Source organism: Schistocerca gregaria, chromosome 5, assembly GCF_023897955.1.
Source record: "Schistocerca gregaria isolate iqSchGreg1 chromosome 5, iqSchGreg1.2, whole genome shotgun sequence".
Classification (NCBI taxonomy): Eukaryota; Metazoa; Arthropoda; class Insecta; order Orthoptera; family Acrididae; genus Schistocerca; species Schistocerca gregaria.
Window position 1 is genome coordinate 353,796,006 of NC_064924.1, and position 13,162 is coordinate 353,809,167.

Here is a 13,162-nt window from a genome sequence, read left to right on the forward strand (position 1 = left end):
TCTGTATCTATGATCCTATGCTTCATTTTACACCTGTTGTGCAGTAGCCTTTGTTTCGCTAGAAGTACTTTTACAGTGAGTGTGCACCATGGGGCTCCCTCCCATCATGACCTGTTCTGCTAAGTGTTTATCTACCCAGTAATTATTATATGTACACCAATATCAGTGCTCAAAAATACATCCTTGCCTGATGGCTTATTTACTGGAACAGACATAAAATTAATTTGTTGTTACAATATCAGTCATGATTCACACAAATTGTTGATTAAGAAATATTATCCGGGTGGCTAGTAGTGAGTTTTCCAATAATTGTGGCAATGCTTCCTAACTGCATGTGACAGTGCTGATAGAAGTACTCTAAGACTAAAAAGTTATTCTAAACAAAATTTCTTAGTCAGTCAGTCATCTGTCCCTCTCATTGTTGGCACACTGAAAGGTACTAACTATTACCATATATTTTAACTCATCTTTTCTAAATGATGGCTTTAAAGTGACAAATATGAATTCAGCTTGAATCTCTTTCAGTTTAAAAATTCAATATTGTCAGCATTCTTATTCATCTGGAAAGACTTTGCTGAAATCCTTGATATATATTCTACTACTCATAATATCCAGTCCTTCTTGTTTCAGTATTATAAGCATTCTTCTCCACCTGAACTGACCTTGCCCAAATCCTTCATGTTTGCCAATTCTCATAATGTACAGTCTTTTTGTTATTTTTAAGAGAGAATGATAATATGGTTAGTCCATTTTCTTCCAATTTATCATATATTGTTAACTTTTTTCTATGTCAGTATAACAAAATATTATTAACACTCTTCCCTCAGCTTTCCACAGAGGTAACAATTCTTCTTCTCACAAATGTGCAAACTAAGGAAGAGATTACTGGCTTATGTAAATGACTGTTCTCTTCAATTAAGAGGATTTTGTGCAGGTTGAAAATGTTGATCTACCAAACCAGGGAGTGTAGCTTAGTGCATAAATTTGTATGTGTCAAAATACAAGTCCAAAGTTTGGGATTGAATTGTCAATCAGTTCTAGGATTTTCTCTAATCTTATCCTTTTCTTCACTACTGGTAGTGATTTGTTAACATGAAAAATGACCAAGTAGAACCATGATCTGAAGTCTGTATCAAACTCTAGGTCTCTCTGTGACAAGTTGTGCATATAGTTCAAATGTCAGAGGATGGTAAATGCATACCATTTCCAATACGGCCATGTCTTATAACATATTGTGATGTTTTAAACATTCTAACCAAAAGAGAGAAAAGGTCAGTGAGTGATGTGAAGTCAGCCAGAGGGTTTGGATGTGTGTATCGTTGTAAGATGACAGAAAGTGGAAGTCTGTTTGAACAAGGGGAATGCAATTTTTTGGCAGATACAAGAAGTAGAGGTGGCAGAGAGTTGCTACAGGCTCTCCCTCACATAATCTCATTACTGAAGTTCCACATTGATGGATACCTTGTGTTGTGACTTGTTGATCTTTCAAAGTGCCACCGCGCAGTTATGCGCATCCCCTACATGCGTCGCTGTCTTCCAGCCATGCAGCAGCAGTGCCACTTAAGTGGCCAGCCAGCCAGCGGCTGCTAGACTTGGACTCAGTTATGATTTGACTGTTAAGGTGTACACACATCTTACTTTTTTTACTTGATCTGTGACTTTCATGTATTGCGTCATCCTTGAAATATATTTGTTCAACTTGAAGTTATAATAATTGATGACAAGGTAGTGAATTTTTCTTTTTCATCATTGACCCACAGGTTTCCATGGCTACTTTAGAGCAACTCTTGCAAGGTCTCATAGAACAGCAAACGCTTCTCACAAATGTGATTCGTGATTTCATCACGGCATCCAATGCAGGGCATCTCTCGTCGTTGTCTCTACCTCCTTTTCCTCCTTACGACGAGATGGCGGAAGACTGGTCTGATTACGAAAAACATCTTCGACAGAACTTCTTGGCATTGCATGTCATGGATGACCAAACATGTAAGTCTCTGTTCCTTTCATGGATTTCACCTTGTATGTATCAGTTGTTGTCGCAATTGGCTCCTTTGAAAGATCCTGCGTCTTTGTCCTTTGCTGAAATGTGCTCACTTCTGTCCGTCTATTTTCAAAAGCATACACATGTGGTAGCCTCTCGTGTTGCCTTTTATCGTTTACAAAAACAACCAAATCAATCCTATTGTGCTTGGGTTGCTGAACTTCACGGCCTCAGTCGAAAGTGTCAATTTGTTACTGAAGTTCACAAAGAATCCTACGCCGATTCCATGGTACGGGATGCTATTCTTCGGTTGGCACCCGACAAAGAAGTTAGGCAACATACTCTTCAGTTGGCAAATCTGACTCTAGATAAAGTCCTATCCATCGCTCAGTGTTTTGAAATTCTCATGCTGCTGGAGCACAAATAGAGGCATGGGGTGACGTTGGGGAAGTACAACCTCTGTGCGCTGTTTACGAAGTGTGCGGCATGTCCCCACCGGCTGACGTGGCTGCAGTTGGCTCCCAAGCCCAGCCTCGTCCTAACCATAAACAAACCTCTAAGAAACTGCAGCAAACCCCACGGCAACTTCCTTCATGTCCGCGGTGTTTTTTGAAACATTCACGAGGGGACTGACCACTACGTTGGACCGTATGTGTCATCCGTTTGCAAATCCGACCGCATACCTGATGTTCATGTACATGACACTGATTCTCCTTCTGTGCTGTCTGTCAATTGTACTTCTTCCCTTTCAAGGAAGTTATTCCTCACTGTCCAAATACTTGGTCGGGATGTTTGCATGCAGGTGGATACTGGTTGTGCTGCCACAATCATCAGTTCTCAGACGTATCTTCATTTGGGTTCTCCAATTCTGTCACATGTCACTAGGCAATTACGGACTGAAAATAAACAGAAGATTTTTCTCTTGGGACAATTTGATGCTGAGGTATCTTACAAATCTGTCGTTCGCACTGTTCCCATATTTATGGTCGACCACAGTAACGCAGAGAATTTTTTTGGTTTCAGTGCCTTTCGTGTTTTTGGGTTCTCCATAGATGACTCTGTCAATATTGTCTCTGATGCTATTCCTTATGCTCAATTGGATTCCTTCTCGATGACATTTTCGTCCCTTTTTTCTCCTGGGTTAGGCCGTGCAAACGACATTGAAGCTCATATCACACTCAAACCCACTGCTCGGGCTCAGCCCATTCCTGTGGCCCTTCACGATTGGGTCAAACGGGAGCTGGATCGTCTCAGTGCTTCAGGGGTCTTGCTTCCTGTCACTTCCAGTGAGTGGTCTTCTCCTGTCGTTGTCGTTGTCATTGCTAAGCCAAATGGTGATATTCGACTCTGTGGCCATTTCAAATCCACTGTAAATGCTCAATGCCTCATCAACACTTACCCTATGCCTCGACCTGAAGAATTGTTCACTAAACTTGCTGGAGGACAGTATTTTTCTAAACTTGATCTGTCAGAAGCTTATCATCAACTTCCTCTCGACGCTGCTTCCTGGCAGTTCCTGGTCCTTAACACCCCTTTCGACCTCTATCAATACCAATGATTGGCATTCTGGGTTGCCAGCACCCCTGCTCTCTTTCAGCGATTCTTGGAACAATTATTGCTCATTGTCCCTGGGTGTATAAATTACATGGATGACATTGTTGTCACTGGCTCCACCACTGACGAACATCTTCAAAATCTCTGTACACTTTTTCATGTTTTACAGACTGCTGGTCTTAAGTGTAATCTTCAGAAATCAAAATTTTTTCAGGCATCTATCTCGTATTTGTGATTTCAACTCTCTCGGGATGGTATTCGTCTGCTTCAGCAAACTGTCGCTGCAATCAGTGCCCTTCCTCGCCCAACATCTGTTAAGGAACTGCAGGCCTCCTTGGGGAAAATAGCATACTATCACAGGTTTTTACTGTCTGCTGCTTCGGTGGCTCAGCCGTTGCATCGCCTGTTGCATAAAAATGTGCCTTTTCACTGGTCCGCGTCATGCAATGCGGCTTTCCAGAAATTGAAGACTATGCTGAAACAGGCCCCGTGCCTGGCTACTTATCGACCTGGCCAACATCTTGTTCTTGCCACGGGCACCTCTCAATATGGGGTCAGTCCAGTCCTTGCGCACTGTTTTTCTGACGGTTCTGAACAACCCATTGCTTATGCCTCCAAAATGCTCACGGATGCCCAACAAAAGTATTCACAAATTGAAAAAGAAGCTTCGGCCATTATTTATTCTCTTCATAAGTCTGGTGTTTTTCTCTGTGGATCCAAATTTCATCTTGTTACGGATCGCACACCACTTATTTCCTTGTTTCATCCATCAACGTCACTTCCCGACAAGGCTGCACACTGCCTCCAGCGTTGGGCTCTTTACTTGTCTCGTTTCAGTTATGAGATTCATTTCCAGCCAACGGCTCAACATGCGAATGCTGATGCACTGTCTCACTATCCCATGGATCCTGATCTGGCATTCGATAGGGACAAACTTGGCTTCTTGTTATTGACACCTACTCTAACTTTCCTTTCATTGTCCGTTGCAAGTTGCCTACCACCAAGGCAACAACCAATGCTCTAGCTCGCATTTTCTCTTTGGAAGGCCTACCTTCTACTCTTGTTACTGATAATGGTTTGCAATTTGCCTCTTCCAATTTTGCGGATTTTTGCGCCCATCATGACGTCATGCATGTCACAGCCCCTCCGTTCCATCCACAGTCAAATGGTGAGGCTGAACGAATGGTCCGCACATTTAAGGCTCAGATGAGGAAACTCCTGACTTCGTCTGCTGCTGATGAGGCTTCTGGCTTCTTACCGTTTCATCCTCGTGGGCGACCATAGCCCGACTGAGATCTTACATGGCCGACAGCCCCACACGCTACTTCATCTTCTGCGGCCTTCCACCTCACGGCCGCCACTGCCTTCACTTGGCCGCTTCACTGCTGGTGACCTTGTATGGGTACGGGGATATGGCAGGCAGCCAAAATGGAGTCCTGGCCACATCTTACGACACCGTGGCCAACGCCTAATGAAATCTAGATGGACATTGGTGTTGCAGTGCATCATTCGGACCAGCTTTGGCCTCGTGTGCCAGCAACGCCTGTTTCGGATGCCACTACACTACCTTTGGCTCTACCTGATGCTTGGGATCCTGGAATCTATCATTACTCACCACACAGTCATCTCACCATCATTTCAATGCCACCACAAGAACTGATGCTACCAGGCAATGTGCCCACGCAGGAACCAGATGACCATCATCTGCCGGAGCAACTCTACTCACCTCTTCTCCTACGGATGTGGACACGTTGCCCATGTCTCCTGTTATAACAACCGGACTTGCCGCAACGGGCAGATTGGTGACCAGGGCCCCAGCAGATTCGACCCGACATCTCCTGTCATCTCGACCTGTTATCATCGGGGTCACTTCCGTCCATACGGGAAGCCTTGAGACTTTACGGCCAGTCAAACAACACCTATGCATGTTAGCATTATACAGGCCACCTCCATCAAGACCTGTGCAAAAGCTTCAAAGGGGGGAAAATTGTTGTGAATCGCCGATCTTTCAAAGTGCCTCCGCACAGTTATGCGCATCCTCTACATGCGGCGCTGTCTGCCAGCCATGCAGCAGTAGTGCCACGTAAGCAGCCAGCCAGCCAGAGGCCGCTGGACTCAGATTCAGTTATGATTTGACTGTTAAGGTGTACACACGTCTTACTTTGTTTACTTGATCTGTGACTATCATGTATTGCATCGTCCTTGAAATATATTTGTTCAACTTGAAGCTATAACACCTTGTTTGCTCAAATGATGATACAGAGTTATTTCCCTGAATGGAATAAAGGATTTGCCAGTTCATATGCTCACATCGTGCTTAGGGATGTGAGAAACAATTATAAACTGATGTTGGAGGTCATGAACTTGTGGAAAGATTGTAACAGTGGTGTGAGGTATGTGGACGGAATTGGGACTGCAGTCAGAATTGTTCAAGATAAGTGGAACTTCATGTTTTTATGGTATATTGACCAATCCATTGTATATTGTGTGTGCATCTGCAGAAACTCTGTTTCTTCTAATGGTTTTGTTGAAGTCATGTTTTGAAGTTCGATTTATTGCCTAAACATTTTGAGGTGTGGAAGTAAAATTGAAACACATAGCTGATATTGTGTGAACCACACAATTAAATCTAGCCATACAGATGAAATTAGACATCCAGATGAAAGTGGGTCTCTCTGACAATACATACACATTAATATATTCATAAAAGGAGAAACTTAGAGGAGTGCATTGTGACTTGTTTGTGTAAAAATGGGTAGCCATTGGTTTGGAACTCAGTACTTAAGATTGAAGGAGGTTGCAGAGCCTGGCCAGCTTGAACTAATTATAAAATGTGGTGGTTACAGGTGTGTATCTGTGTTGCAATAGATTGAAACAGGGTAGAAATACTGGTGTTGGGTAAACTTGGAATTATGTGTGATAGTGAGGTGACGTTTTGGTTTTTTCTGCAATTTTTAGTAGGCCTGGTAGATAACTTCATACAAGGGAGTGTCGGGGTCAAAAAGCTGCAAATATTTTTTGAGAAAATAAATATACTGAAGTGAAAGTGGGACACATGTAATATAAGTCAGATGTAAAGGCAACATGTTGCTATTCTTAGGATTGTGGAAAAGCTGGAGGAGGATAAATCCATAGATAAAGAGATATTTTCAGTTAGGCCTCTTGCAGGTAATTTCAAGGGACAAGCAGGATCCAAGACACATGCTGTGGGACTTCAATTTTGAAAGGGCAAAAGCAAGTTTTCAAAAGGAACGAATATAGTAAGGATATGCATTCATGAAGGTAGGAGAGGAAGTATTAATGACAGAGTTAACAGGAGAGAAGGTGGAGGAATGTTTATAATTATGTTACTAGACATTTTGTATATGCCTTTTCATAAATCTGAACTGTCATAAATTTGCTTGTATAATATAATTTTGTGTTTCTATACATTATTCTGCCTTTATAATGTGTTGTGTAAATCATATTGTGAGTGTGAACAAACATAATATTTATTTAGTTCTTAAATATGCTTCTTCAGGTTATTAGTACAATTAAGAAGTTAACTGATTTCCCCCCTAGAAATCTACCAAATTGGGTGAAATGGCATCTATCAGTAAGGCTGGATATGGCTTGTTGAAGTTTGTGCAGGCAGTTCTTGGTTACTGTGCTGTGTACCGAGAAGTAAAGCCAAAGAAGGAGAGAGTGGCACAGCTAGAGCAAGAGTTTGACAAGGTAAACATACGTAGAAATTACTGATTGTATAAAAACACCTCATTCATACAATGACAAGTTTTTCAAATAATGTGCTTTCAGTTTGATTGTGATTGTGAGAAAACTCATAACAAATCTGGCATCCAGTTTGAGTTCTGTCCGGTATCCTACAAATAATCAAAATAAGATAAGCAAGATATTTATTTTTAAATATTTCATTTAGATAATGTGATTGTATGATTTTTCTGCATTTTGCTTATTTTAGATGGTATGTATGGAACTTTTTACTCCATGTGAGCTCTCTCTTTTTCAGGGGATACTATGATTTATTTTTAATGACGCATTAGTAACTTCATCAGTAGGTCACTCTGTGACTGCAATGAGAACATAAAATCAGTAATTTACCTTCATTTTTTATTCATGATGTGAACTGATTTGAGTGCCTTAATATAGTCACATCATATCAGTTCTGCAAGTCAGTGGATAATAATGCTGCTTTACTGTGTTACATTTAGTATCACAATCATGGGAGCTGATCAGCTTTGTGTTATGTCTAACTTCCAGCAATGCTAACCAGAAAAAGATAGTAACATTCCCTTTCTCTCTCTCTCTCTCTCTCTCTCTCTCTCTCTCCCCCCCCCCCCCCCCCCCTTGGAGTTAAAAACAATCTAGCACTGATGACAAAAGAAAAGATCGGTGATGCAATAGATTTGTTAACAAGAGAGGATACTCTGGATTAACCCATATGGAAAACTGATTCACCTTTTTGTTCATAGGAAATACATAAAAAATGTTTTAAAATCTACTGTCTGTGCAGATGCCAATACATCTGGCTAGCACACAGATCAAACTATCAGTAGCTTATATTAACATATACATTTCACTATTCATTGAATACACCAAACTTATAACAGTTTTAATAACATAGATCATGTAAGTTAATTATGTGTCCAATTCATCATTTGCAGCATATGTCATAATATCAAAGAGTAAGTTAGTTGATGTGGTGTTTAATTAGTTTATATTTAATTATGATTGAATTCTGAACATTTGCAGCTGAGCTGTGTACATTTAAATAAATTTATATTAATAATAGAAGTGTGTATACAGCTCATTTGTACTATATAAGCTACAAGTTCTTCTATAAAAATTCTTCTGTCAGATAAAGAAAGTCTAAGAAAGTAATTAAGTTTGCTTTCAAATTTCTCTATGCTAAATGTTGAATACACTGCTATCTGTAAAAAGCGAAACACTGACAAGCACAATGGTTTGCAACACACCATGATAAGAGGACATGTAGAACAACGAAACTATAATAAGTGAGTTGGATGGTAGGGAGGTGACATGCACATGGATACAACAAAACCCTCTTTTGTGTGACCAGACAGATCAGTGTTATGCAACACTCACTGGTGAGCTGTCATACAAACTGGAAATTTGTAGTCAATTGCCATTATGCCTTGTCAACATCACTGGGTGGAATATTGGCATATGAGTACTTTCAAATGGGGCAAAATGATTTGTCTCCAAGAAATGGCTCTATCATTCTGTGACATTAAGGTTTGAGCACGGCGTGCTGCTTCAACAGTGTGGCATATGTGGAGTCAGTGGAGAGAAGAGGGCCATACACAGCTCTGACAGGGTACTGGGCAACATAATTTGACCACAGTGCAAGATGACAACCATCTTGTATGCTCGGCCATAATGGACAGAACAGCTTTGTCCACAGTGTTGGTGTGACATTGGAGCACCATAACAAGTGTGCACATGTGTTTAGCAATGGTTCGATGCCATCTTCTGCGAGCTGGACTGGTGACGTGCATGTCATTGCATTGGCTTCCATTGACCAGACCCCACAAACAGCACAGACTGCATTTGGCAAGTGAACATCGATGCTGTCATGCTGAGTGGCAATGTTATGAGAGAAGGAAAGCTACCACTCACCATATAGTGGAGATACTGAGCCACGATTGGCACAGTAAAACGATTCACACAATCATAGCTTTCAGCCATTAAGGCCTTTGTCAGCAGTAGACACACGTACACTCACGCACACACACACTCACCCAAGCACAACTTGCACACACATCTGCAGTCTCAGAGACCTGAAACTACTATGCGATCAGCAGCACCAGTGCGTGATGGGAGTGGTGACAGGGTGGGGGTAAGGAGGAGGCTGGAGCGGGGAGGGCCTCCCGCAGGCCTTTCCCTGTGCCTTATTTCAGGACAGTGCCCAGCTGGAAGTTTTCTTTGAAGAACAATGGATACCACTGCTTCCCCTCCCTTGTCAAGTCCAGTCTTGCTCTTTGATTGTGTGAAGCAAGTATATAGGTGGCACAAAGATGAAGTCCAATTGCACTAGTGATGGTGGTGTGAATGGAATAGCAAGATTTCCGGTGCGAAGAAATAGCACACCAATCATGCTAAACAAACTATTTCTTCACATCTGCATTCTTCACAAAAAGCTGCTAAAAATTTTGAACAAAAATCGAAATGACAAGATTGGTCTTTACAATGGGTGGAGATGTATAAGGGGAAATACTGATGTAATCAGCACTCAGCCCTATCAACAGAAACTACAACATTTAGCTTCACCACACAATTTTGATGCTACAACTGCTATGTCGCTGGTGTTGGGGGGGGAAAAAAAAAAAAAAAAAAAAAAAAGAGGCAGGGATGTCAACATGGAATGCTGGAATGCTCTGGAGAAATCTGATACGTGACAAAACCAAAAGAAAATCAGTACTTAAATATACAGCTCTAAAACCGGCAGTATATTTACAATGTGCAGCCAATAATTTTGTAGTTGGTACATTTTTATTTTTTATGCTGATGTATCAATAGAATTTGTCGATATATTGATAGTATTTATCAATATATCGAGGACCAATAATTTTTTTTTTAAATATTGATAAATTGGATTCCTGATATTTTTAAAAATATCAACAGTCCTTGCCACAACATATAGCAGTTCTGATTGCAGCACATGGTGATACTGCTCAATACTGAATTTTCACAGTCACAGTGCATGTATCGGTTTGTAATGCTAATCATTTGTGTAGTGTTATGTCCCTCAGTGGAATAAATTTCATTGTGATCGTATCTTTCAGTCTTGATGTTTCACTATTTCCAAATAGTAGTGTATTTTATATCATAAGATCAATAGCACGATCAAACACCCCTTTTGAGTTCAAGTTAATTTTCATAAAGACTGATAAAGGTAATTCTTCTTCTGACACTGTAATTATGGAGTGTTAGTACTATGGGTTTCAGTAGTGGGACTAAAGTAAAGGCTTTTTGCTGGTAGTCTGGCCTATTTTGTGCCATTCACTTTCAAAGCATACTCCGTGATGATTTTATCTGGTCCTTTCATCTAATACGAGCTACAGTGGAACTGCGTTTTTGGTTGTCCTTTACAGTCTTTAGTGTCATATTCTTGATTTTTTTTTGCACACATCACTACATGTACTTCATGTTTTCACAAGACTGTTTTTAAAATTTTTTACTGCTCTACTGAATTCACTAGTACAATGCCTGGAATTATTATTATTGAGATACCATTGAAAAAGTTCACATCTAAGCCACAAGTAGCCGCTTGCAAGTGTTAGGCAGAATTAGAGAACTCCTGAGCAAACTACTGGCAGTACAACAAGTTGGCATGAGTTGTATCTTGATTAATTTTCCTGAAACCTACACTACACAATTCACACCTATTGTCAACTGTTTGTCATCTTAATAGTGTAAAGAGCCTTTCCTCATTTTACAAATCTCCAATGGAACCAAAATATACCAAGAAATCTTCTTAACTACACAAGGTGTTTGTTTTAACTGAAGAGATTGAAATACCTCAAAACTACACATCAGATCAAGAAAAGTTATAATTCCAATTATTTTGCCTCATAGGGGACATTCAGTGATACCACACTTGATGCCCTGCGTCTCCTCATTTGTGGGTGGCAGGGAAAACTTTGAAATCTTCAATGGGAACCCTCATTTTTTATTGCAGATTATGATTCTGCAGCTAAATCTATATACATTTTGTCTGAAGCATTTTCTTCATTTAACCACAGATGGCACTGTAATCGGAGGAATAGAAATGTGTACATATTCGCAATTTACAACATGCTTTCAATGGCCCTTGAACATCCAGTGGCAGGTGGGATCCCACTGCCATGCTGTGAACATAGAACAGACCACTGTTTTATAACTTCTAATTGGAAATCCCATCAACAATGTGCTATTGCTCTGACATATCAAACAGGGGACTACTTGACACACCACTGTGGCCATGTCTTGAGGCAAACAGTACTTTTCCAACTAGAGTAAGTGTTCAAATGTAGTACCACCAACTTCAATACACTTAGCAATCCAATTTTCAGATGACTGTTCACAGGACGGAAGCATATTTGTGGGAATGACAGCACAGACATTTATGATGCAGTCGACCATGTCCTCATGGCCTGTTGGCACATGTTGATACACCTTATCTTTTAACCATATTCACATAAATAAATCTGGTGCCATCAAAACTGGTGATCTAGTGGTACAATTAAAAGGGCCACCTCTGCTGGTCCTCTGACCAGTGTAAACATTGTTTAATATCTAACATGCTTCAATTGCACAATGCACTAGGCAACTACATACAGAAATCACATACACTGTTGAACATGCAGGGCAACATCCTGCTGTAGTACCAGCAGTCCTTGTTCCAAAAATGTTTGATATTTGCATCCATTCAGTTTACCACTGATAAAATACAGCTCAATGAGTTTGTTCCCCATTATGCCACACCATTCATTAACTGACAAAGGAAATTGGTGGTCAGCTTGCTGTAACCTGTAGGCTTTGTCTACACTCCAGTAATGTGTGGTATGCCAGTTAACACTACCATGATTTGTGAATGTACACTCATTGGAAAACAGCACCTTGGCAAAGGATGTGGGGTTAATTTGTGTTTGTTGATGTGCGAATTCACAAAACACTATTCAGTTATGTAAATCAGCACCATAAAGTTCTTGATGCAGTGACTCGTAGTATGGATGATACTTATGGTGATACAGTATTTTGACAATGCTATCTATAAATATACTAGAATTGCAGTGCAATTGCCAGGTGCTTATCCGTGAGTCATGATGCATTGCTGCTAGTGCAGCTGTTTCATTAGTTTCTCTTGTAATGCATTTCTCCTTTTCCTTTTGCTTGCCTGCACATTGCCATCAGACATAAAGGCATTCACAACCTTGTAAAAGAACAAGGAGAGAAAGCTTTTTTGGGCAAATGCTCAGCATACAAGGCAACAGCAGCCTCAACATTTCTCCTCCATTCCCCATATATCAGAATAATTTTGGTTGTTTTATTCTGTGGTTGCAACATTCATCATCCACTTGCACACCTGTTCTCCAAATGATTGGTAGATGTGCAGGTAATAAATGCTGCACAACTACTGTAATGTTTAGGAATGCTGTCTATTCTGTGTCAGCATGATACATGAGTTTTGGTTGCAGTGTACTGCCTCTTATGATATGTCATAGTTGCCTAAATGGCCATGTTGGCTCATTAAGTAGTACCCTGTTCGATACTTCGGAGGAATAGCAATGTCACGAATGGATTTCCATTTAGATGTTATGGAATACTTGCCTGTTCTACCCTCGCAGCATGGAGTTGGGGTCCCACATGCCACTAGATAGTCAAGGGCCATTGAATAGCATGTCATAAACTATTCGAAGATGCCCCCCATCGCCCTGCATGGAGGGGATCGAGTGCGGAAGGTCTTCAGTTAGTATCCCCCTGAATAAATATATTTTGGAGCTTCATTTTTAACCCATACTTCAGTGGTATGATCCAGAAAGTTTATTAATGAAAAATAAATCATCAATTTTCACTCTCATGATTTTGCAAGAACTGTGGAAGGAGTTGGGTACATAAATGGAAAGA

At 40.6% G+C, this 13,162-nt stretch overlaps 1 protein-coding gene across 1 annotated transcript in view; it reads left to right on the plus strand.

Moving 5' to 3' along the window:
• Positions 1–13,162, plus strand: part of LOC126273341 (dynein axonemal heavy chain 10) — a 1,458,287-nt gene that overhangs the window by 1,184,431 nt on the left and 260,694 nt on the right. Inside the window, exon 134 of the mRNA XM_049976887.1 lies at positions 7,097–7,249. Coding sequence (XP_049832844.1) covers positions 7,097–7,249 — 153 coding nt within the window. The remainder of the gene's footprint in view (positions 1–7,096; positions 7,250–13,162) is intronic.